The 23,962-nt window shown below is 43.6% G+C and overlaps 1 protein-coding gene across 1 annotated transcript; it reads left to right on the forward strand.

The window, feature by feature from the left end:
• Window positions 1–344: 344 nt before the first annotated feature.
• On the forward strand, window positions 345–22,044 carry LOC117383400 (immunoglobulin superfamily DCC subclass member 3-like). The gene is made up of 15 exons (XM_033980577.1): window positions 345–381; window positions 6,493–6,804; window positions 7,239–7,383; window positions 7,857–7,987; window positions 8,568–8,705; window positions 9,652–9,810; window positions 12,376–12,541; window positions 13,200–13,270; window positions 14,187–14,378; window positions 14,522–14,689; window positions 15,618–15,821; window positions 15,925–16,026; window positions 16,742–16,850; window positions 17,741–17,804; window positions 21,937–22,044. The coding sequence occupies exons 1-15, from the start codon at window positions 345–347 to the stop codon at window positions 22,042–22,044; spliced, it is 2,106 nt and encodes a 701-aa protein (XP_033836468.1).
• The last annotated feature ends 1,918 nt before the right edge of the window (window positions 22,045–23,962 follow it).

Below are 23,962 nucleotides of genomic sequence, written 5' to 3' on the forward strand. Positions count from 1 at the left end.
ACAGGAGGATGGGACAGTATGGGAGAGTAGGGATGAGAGGTCCTCTGACGCAGGAGCTTCTTTCTGATGTCATTATAATTCAAATGTATTCTTGCAGATGAGCGGTGATTGGCTCCGCCTCTCGGCCCCTGGGATGAGATCCAAGACCAGACTGGAGACCAGACCAGATCGAAGTTCAGACCAGAGACCAGACCGGAGGAGAGAGACATAATGAAGTGAATGACAGAGGGACAAAACACAGTCAAACCAAAGGGACCCAGGAGACAAGGAGACAAGGACAGAGGACAAAGGAGACAAGAATTTATTGTTTTTTTATATTTTTGTGTTTTTGTGGAATAAGCGTGATGCTGCGTCTGCTGCTGCTGCTCTCTGGACTCTCAGGTCAGTGCTTCTCACACAAAGACTAAAAGATCCAGAAATTACCTTAATTCTGGTCATGTGACTTTAAAGTGTCATAGTCAGAGATGGGGAGAAAATTTTGTACTGTATTCTGAATACTCTGAATACTTTTACACAGAGTAACATTTAAATGAGAGTAAAAATGTAACAGGATTAAAAACAACTTTATGATTGTTTCTGTTTGTTCTGTATTTCCATCACAAATCTCACCTGCCTCACCACAAGAGCACACGTTGGATTTGTCTTACTGATTCTGTGCAGTCTAAAGTTTATGAACAAATACTACAATGTATTCCTTTGACTTTAGAAAAGTAACTGTAATCTGAATACCACCAAATAAATGAGTAACTGTACCGGAATACAGTTTCTCAGAATGAGTATTTTGAATATATGTTCCCAGTACCTGTGTTCAGTTCCAACACTGGTCAGTAGTGTATGGGTCCTTATGAAACACCCGTCTCTTTAAATGACAGAAATGACCTCGTGCCTCAGGTCAGAGTTAGTCCTGGGTCAGGCCCGGTTTAGTCCTGGATTACTCCTGGTTTAGTCTTGGTTTAGTCCTGGTTTAGTCCTGGTTTAGTCCTGGTTTGATCCTGGTTCAGTCTTGGTTTAGACCTGGTTTAGTCCTGGTTTAGTCCTGGTTTAGTCCTCCTTTGATCCTGGTTCAGTCTTGGTTTAGACCTGGTTTGGTCCTGGTTTAGACCTGGTTCAGTCTTGGTTTAGTCCTGATTTAGTCTTGGTTTGCTTCAGGTTCGGTTCTGGTTTAGACCTAGTTTAGACCTGGTTTAGTCCTGGTTCAGACCTGGTTTAGGCCTGGTTTAGACCTGTTTGATCCTGTTTCAGTCCTGGTTTAGACCTGGTTTAATCCTAGTTTAGTCCTAGTCTGATCCTTGTTTAGTCCTGGTTTTAGACCTGGTTTAATCCTAGTTTAGTCCTGGTCTGATAATTGTTTAGTCCTGGTTTTAGTCCTGGTTTAGTCCTGGTTTAGGACTGTTTGATCCTGGTTCAGTCCTGGTTTAGTTCTGGTTTAGACCTGGTTTAGTTTAAGTTTAGACCTGGTTTAGTCCTGGTTTAGTCCTTGTCTACTCCTGCTTTAGTCCTGGTTAAGTCCTGGTCTACTCCTGATTTAGTCCTGGTTTAGTGCTGTTTGATCCTGGAACAATCCTGGTTTAATACTAGTTTAGACCTGGTATAGTCTTGGTTCAGTCCTGGCTTTGTCCTGGTCTGATCCTGGTTTAGTCCTGGTTTAGTTCTAGTTTAGACCTGGTTTAGTTTAAGTTTAGACCTGGTTTAGTCCTGGTTTAGTCCTTGTCTACTCCTGCTTTAGTCCTGGTTAAGTCCTGGTCTACTCCTGATTTAGTCCTGGTTTAGTGCTGTTTGATCCTGGAACAATCCTGGTTTAATACTAGTTTAGACCTGGTATAGTCCTGGTTCAGTCCTGGCTTTGTCCTGGTCTGATCCTGGTTTAGTCCTGGTTCGATCCTGGTTCAGTCCTGGTTTAGACCTAGTTTAGACCTGGTTTATTCCAGGTTTAGTCCCGCTCTGATTCTGGTTTAGTCCTGGATTTAGTCCTGGTTTAGACCTGGTTTACTCCTGGTTTAGTCCTGATCTGATCCTGGTTTAGTGCTGGTTTGGTCCTGGTTTAGTCCTGGTCTGGTCCTGGTTCAGTTCTGGTTTAGCCCTAGTGTAGACCGGGTTTAGTCCTGGTTTAGTCCTGGTATGATCCTGGTTAAGTCCTGGTCTGGTTCTGGGTAATATTTGTGCTGATGTTTTTGTGCTCTGTTTGTTGTGCGTGAGATATGAGGACTTCAAAGTTTGGCCCTAGTTGAAGTCCTGGTTTATTTCAAGTTCAAGTCCTGGTTTAGTCAAGTTCAAGTCTCATTTCGATCCTGGTGTGAACTTGAACTCATTGTGATGCAGAGGTCACGGGGGGTTGAGGAGCAGACGCGTGAGGGATGATGTGTGCTGGAGGGTGCTGGGTGAGGAGGAGAGGATGACGAGGAGCAATTGTTGTGAGCAGCTGTTTGTTTGTCTCTTTGTGAACCTGGAGGAGGCGGGGCTTTTCCCATGACCCCTGTGACCTGTGACCTTTAGGCTTGTCTGCCCCAGTAAGTGCTGTGAGTCCAGCTGCAGTGGATTACACCGGGTTTATGCAACTCTTATGGAAATAAGCTCATCAGGAGTTTTTCTCTGTTTTTTTAGATCTGGTTTAGGGCTGTTTTGTTATGGGTCAGTCCTCGTTCAGTCCTGTTTTAGTCCTGGTATAGACAGGGTTTAGACCTAGTTTAGTCCTGGTTTAGTTCTGGTTTGATCCTGGTTCAGTCCTGGTTTAGTCCTAGTTTAGACCTGGCTTAGTCCTGGTTTAGTCCTGGTTTAGTCCTGGTTTAGTCCTGGTTTAGTCCTGGTTTAGTCCTAGTTTAATCCTGGTTTAGTCCTGGTCTGATCCTGGTTTAGTCCTGGTTCAGTCCTGGTTCAGTCCTGTTTTTGTCCTGGTTCACTCCTGGTTTAGTCCTGTTTTAGTGCTGGTTCAGTCCTGATTCAGTCCTGGTTCAGTCCTGCTTACGTCTTGGTTCAGTCCTGGCTCAGTTCTGGTTTAGATCTTGTGTTGTCCGGTCCCTAAACCCTGACAAGCTGAGTTTAGGTTTTACAGAACTCATCCCCAAACATATGTGAAAAGTAAAAGTAAACCTGTCAGGACCAGTGGGACTCCGGATCTTGAACTGGTCTTGGTCAGGATGACTTTAGCTGGAGGATTTGACCTGTTGTGCATGTTTTGGGGTAGATGGGGGAAACTGGAGGAAATTCAAATAGACACAATGAGAACATGCAAACGCGACACAGGGAGAACATGCAAATTCCACACAGACACAGGAAGAACATGCAAACTCCACACAGACACAGGGAGAACATCCAAACTCCACACAGACACAGGAAGAACATCCAAACTCCACACAGACACAGGGAGAACATGCAAACTCCACATGGAAAGTCTCAGGAGTCCAACGAAGAACTGTGTTGCTGTGAGGCGTGAGTGCTCACCACTCTGCCACAGATGAGAGACGTCTTTATTGTCTGCAAATAGAGCTATGTGTCTTGGACATCTGGGACAGTGAAAATATAAAAAAATCCAAACACAGTTTGACACAAAGTCCAGAGCTCACTCTCTGAATGAGAGCTGCACCCCACAGACCATATGAGCCACCAGCAGCCTACAAACAGCTCATCTCAAGGGATTAGTTTCAGTTTATTCCTAGTTTAGTCCTGGTTTAGTCCTGGTCCGTTCCGGTTTAGTCCTGATTTAGTCCCACTTCAGTCCCGTTTCAGTCCTAGTTTAACCCTGGTTCACTTCTGGTTCAGTCCTCGTTCAGTCCTGGCTTAGCCCTGGTTTAACCCTGGTTCAGGCCTGGTTTAGTCTTGGTTCAATACTGGTTCAGTCCTGGTTCAGTCCTGAGTTAGTCCTGGTTCAGTCTGGGGTTAGTCCTGGTTCAGTCTTGGGTTAGTCCTGGTTCAGTCCTGGTTTAGTCCTGGTTCAGTCCTGGTTTAATCCTCATTCAGTCCTGGTTCAGTCCTGGTTTAGTCCTGGTTCAGTCCTTATTCAGTCCTGATTTAGTCCTGGTTCAGTCCTGGTTTAGTCCTGGTTCAGTCCTGGTTCAGTCCTGGTTCAGTCCTGGTTTAGTCCTGGTTCAGTCCTGGTTTAATCCTCATTCAGTCCTGGTTCAGTCCTGGTTTAGTCCTGGTTCAGTCCTTATTCAGTCCTGATTTAGTCCTGGTTCAGTCCTGGTTTAGTCCTGGTTCAGTCCTGGTTCAGTCCTGGTTCAGTCCTGGTTCAGTCCTGGTTCAGTCCTGGTTCAGTCCTGGACATGGGTTGTTGAACCTGAACTTGACTTAGAGACAGATGAAGTCCAGACTTGGATTAAGCCAGGACCAGCTGGTCTTTGTCAGACCTAATGAGGATCAGTGATTAGACCCAGTCTGACCCCAGAGGAGGTGCCTATTGTGGGATGTGTGTGTGGGGGTGGGGGTGTGGGGGGGGGGGGGGGGGGGGGGGTGTTTGTGTGTGTTTCTTTGTAAAGAAACACACACTGTCTGAGGACATTCAGGACATGTTCTTGAGACTTGAGTTTCTCAGACTCCCCCCAAAAACCTCTGACCTCAGCATCGCCTGTACCGCTGTCTCTCCTCTGTACTTCTGTCCCTCCTCCGTACCTCTGTCCCTCCTCTTTACTGTATATTCACTATATTTCAGATGACATCACAACACTATAGTCCAGATATATTGAGCACAGGTGGAGCATCTCAGATTAATCTACAAATGTGTGTAGTAGTAGTAGTAGTAGTAGTAGTAGTAGTAGTAGTAAACAGGGAAATGTGTCTCATCTGAGAATATGACATGATCACTTACTACAATCTCAAAAACATAGATTCACTAGTCCTCCTCTGGCCCTCCTCCAGGCCCTCCTCTGGCCCACCTCTGGGCCCTCCTCTGGCCCTCCTTTGGTCCTCCAGTAGTAGTAGTAGTAGTAGTAGTAGTAGTAGTAGTAGTAGTAGTAGGAGTAGTAGTAGTAGTAGTAGTAGTAAACAGGGAAATGTGTCTCATCTGAGAATATGACATGATCACTTACTACAATCTCAAAAACATAGATTCACTAGTCCTCCTCTGGCCCTCCTCCAGGCCCTCCTCTGGCCCACCTCTGGGCTCTCCTCTGGCCCTCCTTTGGTCCTCCATTGCTCCTTTGAAGGTTCTTGTGAAAACTCACTATTTTCCATTGACCTGGTTTATCTCACTTGTGGCCTATCCACAAAAACTAGGGATTCACTGATCCAATACTGATATCAGATATCGGCAATACTGAAAAATTTACTAGATTGGATTTCGTCTTCTAAATATCGGTTCAGCTGCTGTTGTGACTGGACATATAAACTGATGTATTATGGCAGACAGGAGCAGACAGGAGCAGATGGGAGCAGACAGGCGCAGACGGGAGCAGATAGAAGCAGATGGGAGCAGGGTAGATGCAGTGGAGACAGGCTGAAGTGTGGGAACGCAGGTTCAAGTGCAGCTCTTGTGACTTAAACACAGACACTTTTATAAATGTGACATTTATTATCATCTGAATAGAGCAACCTCCAACCTCTGACCCCATCCACTCACTGTGACCCTTGGAGGGGGTGGGGCTACGTGTGTGTGTGCTCCAATGATCTGCAGCCCAAGTCACGCTCCTCCCTCTGTGTCTGAACGTATGGATATAAATATGCATCATGGGAATCTGAAACAAACTAAAGAGAAATGACTCCTCCTCCTTCTCCGCTTCCATCTCCATCCATCCATCTCATTTATTTATCTGAATTAGGACAGTGCATGTATTTCATCATTCATATTTCGTCTATAACAGGACTATTCCAGGTCTAAACCAGGTCTAAATCAGGTCTATGACAGGACTCTTCCAAGTCTAAACCTGATGTAAACCAGACCTAAACCAGGTCTATGACATGACCATTCCAGGTCTAAACCAGATCTAAACCAAGTCTAAACCAGATATAAACCAGGTCTATGAAGGGTCTATAACAGGACTATTCCAGGTCTAAACCAGATCTAAACCAGATCTATAACAGGACTTTTTCACAACTAAACCAGATCTAAACCAGGTCTACGACTATTATACCCGCGTAAATGTGTAGACAGAGAAGTACTTTATTAAACTCCAGGAAAACACAGAGTCCAACAGTTCATCGGTGAGCCTTTAAAGGGGTGGGGCCTGTCACCTCTGAACAGGGAGTCACTGCACCTGTTTGTGTCATTCAGCTGTTTTAGATCAATATCACAGGTCACAATGAACCAAGGGTAAAAGAATATTCTACATATGTCACAAAGTAAACACAAAAACAGCACGATACGTCTCCTTTAAACTGTAAAGCGTCTGTGTGAAAGGTGCTCTACAAATAAAACTGATGGATTGATTATCAGAGTTCACTGGACTTAAGCTGTACTTTAAGAGTACTTAAGGAGTACTTTAGTAGTACTTTAGTGGTACTTTTAATGGTACTTTTATTTACACATGAATAATATCTGATGCTAACACATTTGTCTTTTAGCCGTGGTGGGCGGAGCTTCAGAGCTGCGCTTCATCAAAGAGCCCGGTGATGTCATTGCGGTAAGGGACCGGCCGCTCCTATTGGACTGCGAGGCCGAGGGGGAGGGGCCTATCAGCGTCACCTGGAGACGTAAGGGCGTTGCAGTGGAGAGCAGCAACAGGGTTAACGTGCTTGCTAACGGCACGCTGCTTATCAGGAAGTTCTCCAAACGTCGCCTTGACAACGAGACAGATGCCGGCGAGTACGAGTGCGCCGTCACCAACAGCAACGGGCTGGTGCTTGTGAGCCGTCGCGCACGGGTCCGCCTGGCATGTATGTATATGTTAGCCACTACTACAACTACTGTAAAGTCTTGTAACTACTGCTAACAGTAATACTTGTACTCATACTGTAAACTGATGCCTCTGGCCATGTGAGTGTTGAGAGTAAGAGTGATATAAGATTTGAAATAAACATTTTCAGTTCCTTACAGTGAAAATGAGGGATTTATTCTATATATAGTATAATACTTGTAATGAAAGTGATTCATTTTAATTGTATCTTTTTCTGTTTATTATTATTATTATTATTATTATTATTATTATTATTATTATTATTATTATTATTATTATTATCATCATCATCATTATCATCATTAGTAGGAGTATCTGTTTCAGTTTATTGTAAAAGCCAAAGTTAAAGACATGGACGACCGTGGGATTACACAGACATATACGTTTATTACATATATTCATCTTTATTTTTAGCTCTGTCCAAGTTTTTGTCGCAGCCGCAGTCTCTGGTGGTGCCTGAGGGGGGCATGGCCCGTCTGAGCTGTCAGGTGAATGGAGTCCCCGAGGCCAACATCACCTGGCAACGCAACCGACAGGCGCTGCCGACAGGTGACCACAGGTAAGAGCGCCCCTTAGAGAGAGAAACAGGGCCCACACACACAGCACCTCATACCAACAGACAGGACCAACAGGTGTAAACTATAACACAGAGAGCACCTCATACCAACAGACAGGACCAACAGGTACAAACTATAACACAAAGAGCATCTCACACCAACAGGCAGGACCAACAGGTGTAAACTATAACACAAAGAGCATCTCACACCAACAAACAGGACCGACAGGTGTAAACTATACCACCGAAAACACCTCACACTAACAGGCAGGACACTAGACTGCTACACTCCTAATGTATAGTACTTTCTCTTGTACAGGTACACACTGCTTCCTGTGGGCATCCTACAGTACTGTAGTAGTATTTATGCATATTAAAGTACTTTCTCTCATACAGGTACACACTGCTCCCTGTTGGCATCCTGCAGTACTATAGTAGTATTTGTAGTATATATTAAAGTACTTTCTCTTGTACAGGTACACTCTCCTTCCTGTGGGCATCTTGCAGATCTCGTCCGTCAGTCGCACAGATGCAGGTTTGTTTCGCTGCGTCGCCTCAAATGTTGCAAACACTCGACACAGCGACGAGGCACAGCTGTCGGTCACAGGTGAGACATGCCCCTTTACACCTGATCCTGCCCCTTTACATCTGACCCCAGCCCTTTAAACCTCACTGGCCCCTTTACCTCTGACCTGTGTCGCTTTAAGCATGGCTGGTCTCTCTCTCTGGTCTAAACCCGATCCCTCTCTGGTCTAAACGCGGTCTGGTCTCTCTCTGGTCTCTGGTTTAAATCTGGTCTGGTCTCTGTCTGGTCTAAACCCAATCTATCTCTGGTCTAAACCCGGTCTGGTCTCTCTGTGGTCTCTGGTTTAAATCTGGTCTGGTCTCTCTCTGGTCTAAACCTGGTCTGGTCTCTCTGGCCTTAACCCGGTCTCTCTCTGGTCTAAACCTGGTCTGATCTCTGGTCTCTAGTCTCAGTCTTTGGTCAGGTCTTTGGTCTCTATCTGGTCTAAACCTGGTCTCTCTCTGGTCTAAATCTGGTCTCTCTGGTCTAAACCTGGTCTCTCTGGTCCAAACCCGGTCTCTCTCTGGTTTCTGGTCTAAACTCTGTCTGGTCTCTCACTGGTCTAACCCTGGTCTCTCTCTGGTCTGTGGTCTAAACCCGGTCTGATCTTTCTCTGGTCTAGTCTCTGGCCCACGCTCGTACCAGGACCCTGTGATCTTGTCCGGACCACAGAACCTCACCATCACAGTCCACCAGACGGCTATTTTAGAATGTGTCGCAACTGGCAACCCTCGACCGATTGTGTCCTGGTCTAGACTCGGTAAGTCCTGATTCAGTCCTGGTTCAGTCCTGATTCAGTCCTGGTTCAGTCCTGGTTTAGTCCTGTTTTAGGCCTGATTTAGTCCTGGTTTAGGCCTGATTTAGTCCTGGTTTAGTCCTAGTCTAATTCTGGTCCAGTCATGGTCCATTCCAGATCTAATCCTGGTTTAGTCTTGGTTCAGTCCTGGTTTTAGTCACAGTTTAGTTTAGTCTTGATTTGGACCTAGTCCAGCCCTGGTCCAGTCATGGTCCAGCCCAGGTTTAGTCCTGGTTTGGTCCTGGGTTAGTCCTGGTTTAGTCCTGGTCTAATCCTGGTTTAGTCCTGGTTTAGTCCTGGTTTAGTCCTTGTTTAGTCCTGGGTTAGTCCTGGTTCAGTCCTGTCTAATCCTGGTGTAGTTTTGGTCTAGTCCTATTCAAATCTTGGTTTAGTCCTGGTTTAATCCTGGTTTAATCCTGGTTTAATCCTGGTTTAATCCTGGTTTAATCCTGGTTTAGTCCTGGTTTAATCCTGGTTTAGTCCTGGTTTAGTCCTGTCCAGTTCAGTATTGGTTCAGTACTGGTGCAGTTCAATTCAATTTTCAATTCAATTATTTTTGTAACGCCCAAAATCACAACAACAGTTGTCTCGAAGGGCGTTTATGTTTTGGTTGATGGGGGAAACCGGAGTACCCGGTGGAAACCCATCCAGGCACGGGGAGAAACATGAAAAACTCCACACAGAAAGGCCTGGCGACCCGGGGATCGAACCAAACCCTCTTGCTCTGAGGCATGAGTGTTGCCACTCAGCCACCGTGCCGCCAGTTCTGCTTTAGCGCTGGGTCAATTCTGCTCTAGTCCTGGTCGAGTCCCTGTCCAGTCCTGGTCTAGTCCTGGTCCAGTCCTGGTCCAGTCCTGGTCCAGTCCTGGTAGTCTTGGTCTAATCCTGGACTAATCCTGGTCTCTTGCAGATGGCAGGTCCATTGGGGTGGAGGGGGTGCAGGTTCTTGGTTCTGGGAACTTGATGATCTCAGACGCCAGTGTGGACCACAGTGGAGTCTACGTGTGCTCCGCCAACCGTCCAGGCTCCCGGACGAGGAGGACCGCTCTGGGACGGCTGCAGGTCCAAGGTACCACCAAAACCGGTTATGATCCTCCTCTAGACCATAGACTGTATGGACATAGCTAACCTGCTAGTCGCCGACAGGAAGTGAGTGTGGGCACAATTAGGCTCCATCAACTCTGGCTCCAATTCATTTTCTATTGAAAAAGCATGGCCTCTCTCTCTGTAACTGCTGTTGTCAGACTCGTCATCGTCTGATGATCCTGGGGTTTTTATTTCACCATTTTGTACCTAAATCAAGATATGAACATTAATAACAGACCCGCTTATCAAACCTGTCCCAAAGCCCTAAAGTTCCTTGGTCCTAAACCTAACCCTGATTGTTATACTAACCTTAACCGGAGTTGAAAAAATATATTGTCAAAAATCAACATTTGCGTCTTAACTAATACCACACAGAGTCAGTTTGTCAAAACTGTGTTTTGGTTCAAAAATGGAGCCTCTGATGCATCAACAGAAAGTCAAAAGAATCTGGATATGTTTTTGTTGTGATTATACATCTACATTGGCTTTGTCTTGTTGTAATTTTGAAGGAGATAGCTGACCAGGTAGAGAGTTGAAAGAACTTTATCTGATCAGATGAATCACATGAAAATCACCGACAGCAGGGACATGCGTTGCATTTCAAGGGAGTTTTCCAGTACTTATAGCCCAAGTACTATCTATAGAAGGCTGGTCCTATGAGGACTTAACTCATTTTACATACTGTCCGTACAGGGTCATAAATGGATATACCATTAGCATTTTACAGGAAGATAGACTATAGTCACTAAAAAGATGCTTGCAGTCACTGAAAAGATGTATTACAAGGTCTCTTGTGAACCTGAAAATGAAGAGCTGTATCATATAACTGAAGTAGCCGGTTCCACTGTAAACATCTTAAAATAAGCATGTGTCACATTCTTACAGAGAAACAATTTCACCTCAATGCCAAAGACACAGTATTCAACACAAGGTTTAAGAGTAAAGTAATAAAACAAAAATCACTTGTTAAAAGTCTGTTCTTTGGACCTGACAGCAGCAGCTTAACTGAACAGGGAACATTGTTTAAAAGTGGGTTGCCATGACTGCAATAGAATATCTAGTCCCACCCCCGCAGGAAATGCCAAGCTTTTAGGGAGTCCCGAGCTTCATCTGGAGCCAAATGCTGTGGGTGACGTCACACTCCCTCAGTCCGCTTCTTTATACAAATTATGCTCTAGACCTGTTCAGATCCTCCCTGTTAGTGTTGTCACAATACTAAAATGTCAAACTTGATTTTGATACTAAGGAATGGACTTGATACTCTACACCGAGGAGACTATTCATCCTATTCATCCATTTTCTTACGCTTATCTGGAGTCAGGTCACGGGGGCAGCAGTCTAAGCAGGTATTTCCAGACTTCACTCACCCTATATACGTCCTTCAGCCCAAGGCGTTCCCAGGCCAGCCGAGAGACATAGTCCTTCCAACGTGTCTTCCCCGAGGCGTCCTCCCGGTGGGACATACCTGGAACACCTCACTAGAGAACATCCAGGAGGCATCCTGAGCAGATGCCCCAAGCCACCTCAGCTGGCTCCTCTCAATGTGTAGGAGCAGCAGCTCTACTCTGAGCTCCTCCCGTGTGACTGAGCTCCTCACCCTATCTCTAAGGGAGCCCCCAGCCACCCTGTGGAGGAAGCCCATTTTGGCCACTTGTATTTGCGATCTAGATTCCGATACCACGATGATAATAAAAACACTCTTTCCTTAGATTGCCCCTCATCCTGTGATTTTCCACATTAGACTTTCTTTTCTATTCCCATGTGGCCTTATATTGGTGTAATCCCTCAGTGGTCCAGGTAGGTTCCATAGTGGTCCATGGGTGTATACTAGTCTTATACTTGTTGTGATACAGCTCAACAGCATTGTAAAGATATTCAGGAAAGATTAATTTCTGTCCTACTATCGATACCTGCTCAAATGAGGATCTAGTTTTGAGACAGGGAGAGAAGGGGTGATAAGGAGCAGAGCTGTAAAGACGATTGGAAATACAAACTCCAAAGATAAATATAAGGCCTTTTGTGCATGTGTGTGCTCTATAGTTATATTGTATGACACCCATGATCATTATGTTATTATTTGCACTTTCTAAATCAACAGCATGACAACCAAGTACAGACCGGGCGCCCCCTATGGATAGCTGCACATCAGACTAGCAAGCAGCCAGTTTTTTTCATTTGTACCAAAATGACTACACGACTGTGTCGAATCCTACAAGTATCACTTATTTCAAGAAAATAAAACTGGAGAAGGAAGTGTCTACGTCACAGTGGTCGTGTACATCACAGTGGCCGTGTATGTCAAGGTGTGCATGTAATGGTGGAGGTAGATCGTCAAAATGGCATCTTGAAAATAAGAGATTAAAGATTACTCAACATTAATCACTCTAAATACAACCTCAAAGGGTCAGTGAGAAGAAACAACAAGAACATTGTTAAAGCTCTGAAAAGTCCAGTTTGCAGAATAGCTCTGGTTTAATATAGATTATAAACATGGTTATTTTCACTGTCTGCTATGATATTTAAGATTTAAACTTTTGTGTTTCTGTAGCTCCTCCAGAGTTCACCCAGTGGCCGCAGTCCCTCTCACGTTCTCCAGGGGGCAATGCGGTCTTCACTTGTACGGCTGCAGGTGTACCTGAGCCCAGCCTTACCTGGCTCAAGAATGGCCGTCTGTTAAAGGCTAATGTGAATGTGCGCATTAGCAACAACAACTCGTGAGTCATTTATGTTTTACAATGCAGTCTGGAGTTGGGGTAGTTATAGTAAACACTGTTAATGGTGGTTTTCAGATTGTAGAATGTGATGATCATACTCCCAGATGTGGTCAGAGCCAAATACTTCTACATATATGTCTATGGTGGAATGTTCAGCAATTACAATGGTGACACAATGCAAACACAGTTAAAGCTGTTTCAAGATTATCTGAAAACTCAAGAAAAAATACAAAATCCAAGCCTGTTTACGACTTTGATTTTCAACTGAAAAAGTGTTCGATAATGTTAGCTAGCTTGTGACTTTGAGAGGGGCTTATTTAACAGCACAAATCAGCTCACTTGTTGAAGTTCCTGCTAAGTAAATTCTTTCTGGTCAGATGTGGTAAAACAAAGCTCAGATTTAAGTTTAACTAGAGAAACAGAGCTTTAGACAGAGCAGTGCCTGTAACTAGCATCACACCTCCAGAGAATGTTGATGAGCAGCAAAGTATCAACTGATTACATTGTACTTCACTATTTGAGCTGCTCCATCTCTTTTTAATATGAACAAGTTGTGTGTTAAATTCTGTTTTACAGTGTAATCTAGGGTAAATGCTTGCCATATTTTACAGTGCAGTATGTAGCTGGGGTTGTGGGTTAAACTGCCTCTGTGTTTCAGGACTTTAGTAATCACTCGGATCACGGCTGAAGATGAGGCCATTTACCAGTGCATTGCTGAGAACACTGCTGGTAACTACAGCTCCCATAATGCACCTCTCTACATCCAGTTCTTCCTGTGCTCTGCCTGATCTGTATCACTGTAGTTTAAAGCAGTACAGATCAAGCAGGTGTCTCTCTTCTTCTGTCACATGTTTGTCTATGCTCTCTACCTGATTCTTCTCACTGTAGTTTAAAGAGGAGGTATTATGTAAACTAGATTTTTTTGTTTATTTAGTTAAATTTACAGGGACAGTGTATAGATAAATTGAAGAGATGTACCAGATTATAGCTCTTGGAACTCATTTCCATCTGCAGTCCCTGAGACACAAAACACAGAATACACTAACAGCATAAACAATGCAATTTATATAAAAACAGTGATAAGCTTAGTAGAGCTTTCTATCATGTTATAACATTATTTCCTCATCAAAAACATGCCTGAAGTGATTTTAGATGTCATCCATGCATCTCCCCCTCCATGTAGTTAGCAGTACGAACCTATACAAGACTCCGCCCACAACCTCCATTATCCATGTTCCCACTCGACAATTCCCCACAAATATGATACATGATATAAAACTGTACACAGCAACTTGACAAACCTGATGTGATGTGCATTAGTTTCATTAGCAGGATGCGCATTGATTGTGTTGTGATAGTGCTCTGAAGGGAAAGTGATAAAAAGAAAAGTGAAACTTATAAAATATGTTAATATTTTGTTTTGGGTGAATATAGCATTTTCAAAAGATGTCAACAACAAAAGGAAACATGGTGATCTAAATATGTTGTGTTACCAGTGAATACGCCATAGAAGTGTAATAACCCTTCTTTAAACCAGCACAGATCAGGCAGGCATCTCTCACCATGATTCGTGTCACTGTAGTTTAAACCATGATTCACTATATGAGTCTGCTCTCCCTGATCCATGTCATGTTTTTGTGAATAGGAACGAATCAGGCGAGTGCGCGGCTAGCTCTGACACAGGGCTCTGATTTCCCTTCATGCCCCACTCGAGTGCAGGCTAAGCCCCTCACCTCCTCCTCCATTGAATTGAGCTGGGACCTGCCTTCACCAACAGGGGGGGCTTCAAGTCCCAGGGACATCATCGGCTTTGTGGTGCACATCCGCAAACTGGGAGGTATGAGAACAGGATGGCATCTGGCACACAGGGAGGGCACCTGACAATCAGTGAGGGAGGGCATTTGATTCGTTGACAGGGCCATTAACACAAACGGGAGGGCATCACACTTACTGGCAGGGCATCTGACTCAATGTGTGCAGAGCCAGAGAGCAAAGAGCTGCAGGAGGCCGTGTCCAGGTCAAAGTTCAAACATCAGCTCCTAAACCTGGAGCCTGCCACAACCTACGACCTCAGAGTCCAGAGCTACAGCGGCTTGGGGGCCTGCTCCGGCTCAACCGCTAGGACAGAGATCACCACGCTCGGGGGAGGTAAGAGAGTGGGCAAGAGGGTAACCTGCCCGCACCACTGGTTTGGCAGGGAGCCGGTGTTTAGCAACACTGTCCACCTGCTGCTAACGCTAGCGGCCATGGTGTTCTAGCTTTAAAAACGTATACAGGTTAATGCACTGCTGAGTTGTTTAATCCTTAAGTACTTACTTATACTTGTTTTCTCCTCCCTCTATCCTCTTTTGCCTCTCCTCTTCCCCCTCCTCACTCTTTTCTCCTCTGATTCTCTCCTCATTCTCTCCTCTCTTTCCTCTCTCTTCTTCCTCTCTTTTCTTTCTCTCCTCTCCCCTCTCTCACCTCTCTTCCTCCTAATTTTCTTCTCTCTCTCCTCTCTCTTCTCTCCTCCCTTTACTATTTTTACTCTTCTCTCACCTCCTTCCTCTCTGCTCATCCCCCTCCTCGCTCTTTTCCTCTTCTCTCTCTCCCCCCTCTCTTCCCTCTCTCGCCTGCTCCCTCTTTCCTCTCTCCCCTCCCTTTCCTTCTTCTCTCCACTCCTCTTTTCTCCTCCCTCTTTCCTCTCTCCTCTCTCTCCTCCCTCTCTTCTCTCTCCTCCCTATCTCCCCTCATCTCTCCATTCTTCTCTCCTCTTTTTTCCTCCCTCTTTCCTCTCTCCTCCTTTCTCTCCTCCCTCCCTCCTCTCTCTTCTCTCTCCTCTTACACTACTCCCTTTCTCCTCTCTCCTCCTCACTCTCCTCTCTTCTCTCCGTTCTTCTCTCCCCCTCTCCTCTAACTCTCCTCTCTATCCTTCTCTCTCTTCTCTCGCTCCACTCCCCTCTTCCATCTCTTCTCTCTCCTCTCTCTCCTCTCTCTCTCCACTCTCTCCTCTCTCTTCCTCCCTCTTTCCTCTCTCTCCTGCTTTCTCTCTCTCTTCTCTCTGCTCTCTCCTCTTCTCTCTCCTTCCTGGTTACAGTCCCTGAGTCTCCGAGTTTCTTCACTAAGGTTTTGAACCAAACAGCAATGCAGGTGTACTGGGACCTGCCTAAACCCGGACAGGTGCAGGGCTTCAGGGTCCTGATCCAACAGGCGCAGAGTGGACAAGTGCAGAGTGGACAGGGGCAGAGCAGACAAGAGACACTGCCAGCGCACATCAACACACACACCTTCTGCCACCTGGGTAATAACATGCACACGCATACACATGTGCATGCTCACCGAGTAGTACCAGCAGTGGTAGTAGCAGTAGTAGTATTTATATTTGTGTCTTTGTTGCACCTCAGAGTCTGGAGGTGTGTACAAGGTGGAGCTTGTGGCGTTTAATGGAAATGGAGATAGTTCCCCAAACAGACGCCTGGTGTCCCTGAGTGACACCAACACTACAGGTATTCACACCTCCATACAGTTATTCAGGTACTTGAACTTCAAGTCATTTTAAGTCTTTAAACCAAAGTGTCAAATACAGCTTGCTATGCAAACCCAGGTCTAAACCAGGTCTAAACCCGCACTAAACCAGGTCTAAACCAGGACTAAACCAGATCTAAACCAGGACTAAACCAGAGCTAAACAGAGACGAGACAGAATTGAGACAAAGACGAGACAGAGACAAGACAGAGATGAGAGAGGTGAGACAGAGACGAGACAGAGACGAAACCATGACGATACCGGGACTGAACCAGGACTGATCCAGGGTTAAACAGAAACGAAACAGAGATGAGACAAAGGCATCACAGGGGCTAACCAGCTATGTGCTAACCAGCTACATGCTAACCAGCTACATGCTAACCAGCTACGTGCTAACTAGTATCCATAACCCAGTTGTTTTAAGTCCAAAAAGCACATTTAAAACACAACATTCAGTGAAATGTTTTAATAACTCAGTGGTTTATAAAGTTTCAGAGACAGATTTGAAATAAAACTAAAGTGGCCATTAGTTCCACAGAGCTCATCAGCCCTGAGCTGTTTTCAGAAAGTCTAAAAGAAAATTTAATACGAAATGAGGAACCAGGGGGGCAGCACTCACTGTTGAGCTCCATTTACCTTGAGGCATAGACCAAGAGCACTTTAATCACATGACCTGTGTGTGTGTCATGTGATCAGGTTGTGACTGCTCCCGTGGTGACCACTCCTCTCTCTTGATTGGTCTGCACAGTGGCATGGCCTGTGTCCTGTGCTGCCTCCTGCTGGTGCTTCTGCTGCAGCGACACAGGTACAAGGACTACCTCCTATCTCTTCATCTCCTAACTCCTCTGTACTCATCTCCTCTCTCCTTGTTTCTCTGTCCTTGTCTCCTCTCTTTTCGTTTTCTCTCTCCTTTTCTCCTCTCTCTTCATCTCCATTCTCCTCATGTCCTCTGCCTCGTTTCCTTTTTTTTTCTCTCCTCACCTCCTCTGTTTTTGTCGTCTTACTGCTCTCTCCTCTGTCCGCCTTATCTCCTAATTCCTCTGTCTTTGCTCCCTAACTCCTCTATCATCCTTGTTTCCCTATCTCCTTGCCAACTATTGTCCTTGTTATTTTGGTCTTAAAATTATCCTTGTATTTTTACACATCACACTCACTTAGTCCACTTCTTTACCCAGTCCTCCTTGTCTCCTTGCCTCCTAACTCCTCTGTCCTTGTATCCTTACCTTCTAACTCCTCTGTCCTTGTTCCCTAACTCCTCTGTTCTTGTCTCCTTGTCTCCTTGCCTCCTCTTCTCCTCTATCCTTTTCTCCCTAATTCCTTATCTCCTTGCCTCCTAACTTCTCTGTCCTTGTCCCCTCGCTTCCTCTTCTCCTTTATCCTTGCTTCGTAACTCCTTGTCTCCTCGCCTCCTAACTCCTCTGTCCTTGTCCCCTCACTTCCTCTTCTCCTTTATCCTTGCTTCCTAACTCCTTGTCTCCTCGCCTCCGAACTCCTCTATCCTCGCTCCCTAATTCCTTATCTCCTCGCCTCCTAACTCCTCTGTTCTTGCTCTCTAACGTCTTGTCCGCTCACCTCCTAACTCCTCTGTCCTTGTCCCCTCGCCTCCTCTTCTTCTTTATCCTTGCCTCTTAACTCCTTTATCCTTGTTGCCTAACTCCATGTCTCCTCACCTCCTAACTCCTCTGTCCTCCTCAGGTCCCGCACTCTCAAACAGGATTCGGGGATCAGAGCCAAACCGGAGAACTCTGAGCTGAGTCAGGTGAGCAAGACAGTAGGGATGGGACGATGTACGATAATATCATTAATCACGATAAAAAAGGTCCGCAATTAATCATTTGTGGCATTTTTTAATAATCGTGATCATCGCGCACGATTATAATCGCCTTTACGGCACCATACTGCCTCATGTTTCCAGTTCCAATACAACGTTTAGATGTTAGTTCTGGTGTTTGCACACTTTGTCATAGCAATGACACTTGTTAGCTTCTGTGCTTATCTCTGTCTGAACTATATTCTGCCAGATATCAACAATAACAAAGTCTGATCCGTAACTGAGGTATTATTGCATAAATAAAGATAGAGACTGAAGTGTAGAAGAACCAGATAACTTTACTCCATGTGTTGTTCAAGTACAAATACACACACACCGTAGTTCAGAGAATAGGTAGTGTTATGTATCACTCTGCGTAGCACACTATATTCTTTGTATATAAGACATATTACAACATCCCCTCTGTTTAGTTAACTCTCATAGTCAACAAAAAACAATCACATGAAGTGACTATGCATTTTTTCAGATATCTTAACCAAAATATAATTAACATTTTTGTGCTATATTCTTTAAAGAGCAATATTAAACATAGCATTCTGGTTTTAATAAAATATATATATATTTTTTTTACTTGCATGTAGGTATAACAACCAAAATAATAACCATTAATTACTCATAACCAACAGATTCGGTTTTTTTTTTTTTTTTTCTAAACATAGTCTTTGTAATGAGTTGGCTTGTTTATAACTCTGCCGGATCTAGTGCATGTTTGTTGTATACGGTTTTGTTTTTCACAGTTCATGTCTGTTTCATGTGCTGTTTCACTGATTACCTCTGCAGAGTCATTGTGACCTTTGTGAGTTTCAGCTTGTTGTAGTGGCTCTGCAAAATGAATCCTCCTTGTGTTGCTCTGCATATTTGGTTTGAAAAGTTCTCTTAAATGGCTCCTGCAGCATCTGATTTGATTCCCATTTGGTGTTTGAACAATGTAACTCCTTGGCTCACTGCTCTTTTCCACAACGGTTGCTGGGTGCCATGTTCCCCTTTCTTCGTTCAATACAGTCACATGTTGTCCTGGGTGAAGAGGTGGTAATTCCTTATGACTGTTTCTGTCATGATGTTCCTTCATGTCTGCTGTTCGTTGTTCTAGTTGCAATCTGTGCTCTTCTCTGCCAGGGTCTGTTCGACTTGGTAGAAGGGTGGTGATAGGTCTGCCAAAAATCAGTTCTGCAGGTGAAGGAAGTTTACTGTCAATCGGTGTTGCTCTGATCTGTAGTAATGCCATTTGTAGATTTCCACCATTTTTCAGTGTCTTTTTAACAGTTGATTTGATGTGTCGGATGTGTCTTTCACTGCATCCATTGCTTTTTGGGTAATGGGGAGAGCTTGTGATGTGTTCAATACCCCATTCCACTGTGAACTTTTTGAAAGCATCTCCTGTATACTGTGTTCCATTGTCCGTCAATATTTCATCAGGAAGTCCAAATAGTGACATATACATTTGCATCTTTTGTGCTACTGTATGACTTGAAACTGTGTGTAGCTCATCCACTACAGGGAACTTGGAATATCTGTCCACAGTCAATAAATATTGACGACCGTTCACTTCAAATAGATCTGAAGCTAGTGACTGCTATGGCTTGGTTGGTACCTTATGTGGGTGGAGAGGTTGTTTTGGGTTTGCATCCTGGTGCTCTATACATATCGCACAGGATCTGCACATCCTCTCAATGTCATCATTCATTTTTGTCCAGTATACACTTTCTCTTGCAAGACCTCCAATTGGTGCAGTTAGAGATTTCCTGCTGTTAGAGCTTCATGTTTTCGTCCTTCAATCAACACTTCAGCAAGGGAACAACCTTGTGGTTTACTGTAAAGCTCATTTCTGAATGCTTCATGTGGTGTGCTGGCTATAATAAGCTTAATGAGATGTTCATGGAGTTCCTCATCTGTAAACTGGCATTTAAGTGCAAGAGTTCTCGCTCTGGTAACAAAGTCATCAATACATTCATCTGTTTTTTGTCTATATTGCATGAGATGAAGTCTGTGAATCCTGAAGTTAACATCCAGCTTTAACTGACCTTCGAAAAAATTTCCACAGTTTTGAGGGCACTTTTTTTTCATCTGCTGTTAGCCCGCTAGCATTTAGCCTCTTTAGCCCCTCATCTCCGATACCTCAGCATATTTTCCTCACCTGCTTTCCTTCGTCTGTTATTTCCTCATCCTCTAGGTACAGACACATTTTCTGCTTGAATAACTAGATCGCCTCACCCAGATCCGGGTCGGACCAGTTCATTGTAGGTAAATGTGATGCCATCTCGTATCGTTAGCTTTAGTGTTAGCGTGCAGTTAGCAACAGTAATTATTCTCGGACAAACCAATCGCTTCAACACACGCCGTGGGAGAGAAGCCAGGCCTTTTTCTCTTCATTCCTCAACTTTCCTCTGCCACCATGAGGTATTATTGCATAAATAAAGATAGAGACTGAAGTGTAGAAGAACCAGATAACTTTACTCCATGTCTTGTTCAAGTACAACTACACACACACCATAGTTCAGAGAATAGGTAGTGTTATGTATCACTCCACGTAGCCCACTATATTCTTTGTATATAAGAAATATAGCATAGATGAGATGCTAATGTGTGTACATCTTATATTTTTACCTACAATAATGCAAACTGCAGAATAAAACAACACCTTTTAAACAATAGACAAATTAAGTCTAATTCATACAGCTGAATACAAATGTGCCAGAGCGCATGGTCCAAATGCGCACTATGTGCACAGAAACAATGCTAACGATTATACATGGTATATTTTACCTACAATTAAGTCAATAGCAGAATAAACCATGTTTACCGATCGAGAACAGCATCCAATCCATCAAAAAATAAGGTCCTTTACTCCTGAGTCCACTGTGGGATCTTTACTCTTTGCCATGAACCGCTCCGGGTCCGAGATGCCTCTAGTATAACTTGTACAAACATCCACAGTGTCCTTGATCACGTACTCCCTTTGTTTTGTTTGTTTTGTCATGTTTAAAACGCAAAACAACAGTGCGTAAAATGCGCCATTACGCACAGATTTCTGCATCCACTCTGCTTCGGCCGTTTCCCAATTTGCCAAAGTGCCTTAATTGCATCGTTTGTGTTCGTCGACGGGCACTTGCGTCACTTCCGGCGTGACAAGGACTGGTCCATTTCGACAACATGGCATTGAGGAGTACACAATTTCTTCCGGGTACGTCTGTTTACGGAAAACCATGGCATGTGATACATCATCCTGTTCCGCTGCTCATTGGCTGTAAGGGAAAAACGTCACTAAATGTGTGTAATGTAATTGGTTGATTCTACAAGGGGAAGAGAGGGGGGTAATCTTTCAGTCATCTGTAGTACTGATTCGCTGTCTGCGGCTCCAGTAACCCACAACCCCCACTTTATTGGCCAACACTGGCCAATAAGGTGGGGGCTGTCAATCACAAGCTAACATGTGTGTTTAGCACTGAACAAAGTTGGCACTGTCAGAAGTTTATTATGCCTGAAATCAAATCTGAAATGCAAAGAAGTGACGGAGCAGATTTCATATTTGGAGTACTTTCCTGCAGCAGATTGGACATGGATGATCTTATTTTGTGGACATAATTTCTTGACTGGATTATATTCTCTGGACCTTTACGGAACAAATGAGACCAACTTTGTGTAAATATGTTGATGTTTGACAGAACCAGAGTGCTCAATGGTAAGTGAAGTCCAAATTCACACTTTGTGACTTTTCTGTAACAACGTCTTTCCTGTCAGCACTGTGGTGATTGCAGGTGTAAATGGTTTGCATATCCAGAAAGACAAGCACGGCAGCTTTCATTTGATGTGTAGATTGTGTGGGTGATGCAGAAGTGTATGTACATTGCTGAAAAGTTGTAAAGTAGGCACGGGCTGTCGGAACGTTAACAGGTTAATAATTATCGCGATAATATCATTAATCACGATTATTTTGGCCACAATAATCGTGAGTCTAAAATTTAATATCGTCCATTCCCTACAAGACACTGCAGTCCTCTGTTTGTGTCTGTGTGGTCTAACGTTTGATTAAACTCTTTCTTTTTTCTTTTTTTTTTTTTAGAGAAATCCTTTGCCACCGGTCGTTGTGTCCATCCAAGGTCCAGCCTCGCCCCCCACCTGTATTAGCCCCACCCCTGACCACACCCCTGACCAAGGCCGCGTTCACTAGCCAATAGTACCAGAGACCAACCAACCAAACAAACAAACTGCCTCCTGCTCCTCCCTCCTCCCTGGCCTCCTTCTTCCTTTGCCTCCTTGTTCCTGTGCATTCTCACTCTCTTGCGCCCTCTCTTGCACCCTCTGTCAGCTCGCTCCTCTTCTTGTTTTTTCCAGACATTTCTCAACCTCAACATTTCTCAAAATTACACATTTGACTTTGTGTTCATTATAAAGTCTATATTTTATATATTTTTTATCAATAGTTATAAAGATAAAGTTTAAAAATCTCAGAGTGCCTTTCCATTCAGCTAGCCTTAGCATTAGCATTAGCTCTGTTCACCCTAACTCTGACTGTGTGTGTTATTTTTATGTGAGATGAGAACCTTATAGAACCACTTAAAAACTGTTTAAGTTGGACTGAACACAGTGCCTTTGACACAACAGAGCTGCTTATATTTTAATTACAACTATTTTAGTCACAATTTTTAAAAAAACACAACCTGAACGTCCACTGAACGTTATCTGAATGTACTTCACTGTTAACTTCATGGCTAGCTTCACTGTTAGCTTCAAGGTAAGCATCAGTGTTAGCATAATTTTAAAACTATATCGACTTTTCATTCAACAAATGACAGATGGAACTATTATTTTTGGGCTTAAAGTTTTATCACAGTACTTTTTCTTTGTAGATTTAGAATAGTTTTTGGAGGTAAATCTGCTTCAGGATTTTTGTGTCTGTGGCAAAATTTGTTTCAAAATGCTTGTTCATCATCTGTACTTTGGCAAAATGTCACACTTCAATATGTATGATGGTGATGGGTCTAGCATCAATGTCTGTGAAAAAAAATATTTGGACTGAGCCGACCTTTCTCCTCCTTGTCTCCTCCTCCTCTCCTCCTCTTTGTCTCCTTGTCTCCTTCTCTCCCTCCTTCCTTCCTAGTTTCCTCACCTCCTCCAAAGAGCTATACCTCAGGCTGCACCGTTAGCAGTTAGCCTGTAGCCGTTAGTTGCTGGACTTGAACCAAAACGTTTTTAAACCAATGTTTTCCTCAAAAAAAAAAAAAAAGACTTTATGATTCTGTGTGAGAAACGCCTTTTTTAAAGAGAAACATCCAAATAAGGAGACAGGTTTTAGCTGAAGATGTTAAACATTTGTAAGTTTAAAGTTTTAAAAGTCTCAAAGCAGACCCTGAGTAGTTTGGTCTCCTCATGTTTGGGCAGTTTCTCAAAGCTGTTGAATTTAAACAGTTTATTATTATTATTATTATTATTATTATTATTATTATTATTATTTTGTTTTTCAGAAAAAGGAATATCATCCAAAGAGGTTTTTTTTCTGAAAATAATTTTGTATTTTCATATTTCTGAATTGTTAGATTTAGAGCCAAATACGACTTTGACCAAAAGTTTCATAAGATTCAATTTGTGTCCAACGTCTTTACCTCCAGTGTCTTTAAATGTGAACAACCTCTGTGACCTTTCACCTCTGGTGACCTCTGAGCTGAAGGGCGGGTCATCGCATACCTTGTACCTTTAGCAAAATACGTCTTGTATAACACAAAGAGTTTTTAGTTTTTGGGTTTCTTACACAGATCCTCGTGTTCTTCACAGGAGACTGAACAAAACAGCATTATAACAGAGAATAGTGTAATAGATCAGAGAATAGTGTAATAAATCAGAGAATAGTGTAATATGGGCCATAAATATACATTTAACTCTTTCAGAGTTTATTCTTAGAAACACAAATAAAAATAATGGTATTTGAGCAGCATCCTCTAAGTTCTGTTTTACTGAAGCCTGACTTTCCTCAGCTCTGCTCTGTTTTCTGACATTTATTAACAGTTTAAATACACAATTTTCAGACACAGAACAAGTGTTTACCAGTAAAACACTTTATATTCAAGAGCAGTACAGTTACTATAGAAACT

Source organism: Periophthalmus magnuspinnatus, chromosome 16 (assembly GCF_009829125.3).
Source record: "Periophthalmus magnuspinnatus isolate fPerMag1 chromosome 16, fPerMag1.2.pri, whole genome shotgun sequence".
NCBI lineage: Eukaryota > Metazoa > Chordata > Actinopteri > Gobiiformes > Gobiidae > Periophthalmus > Periophthalmus magnuspinnatus.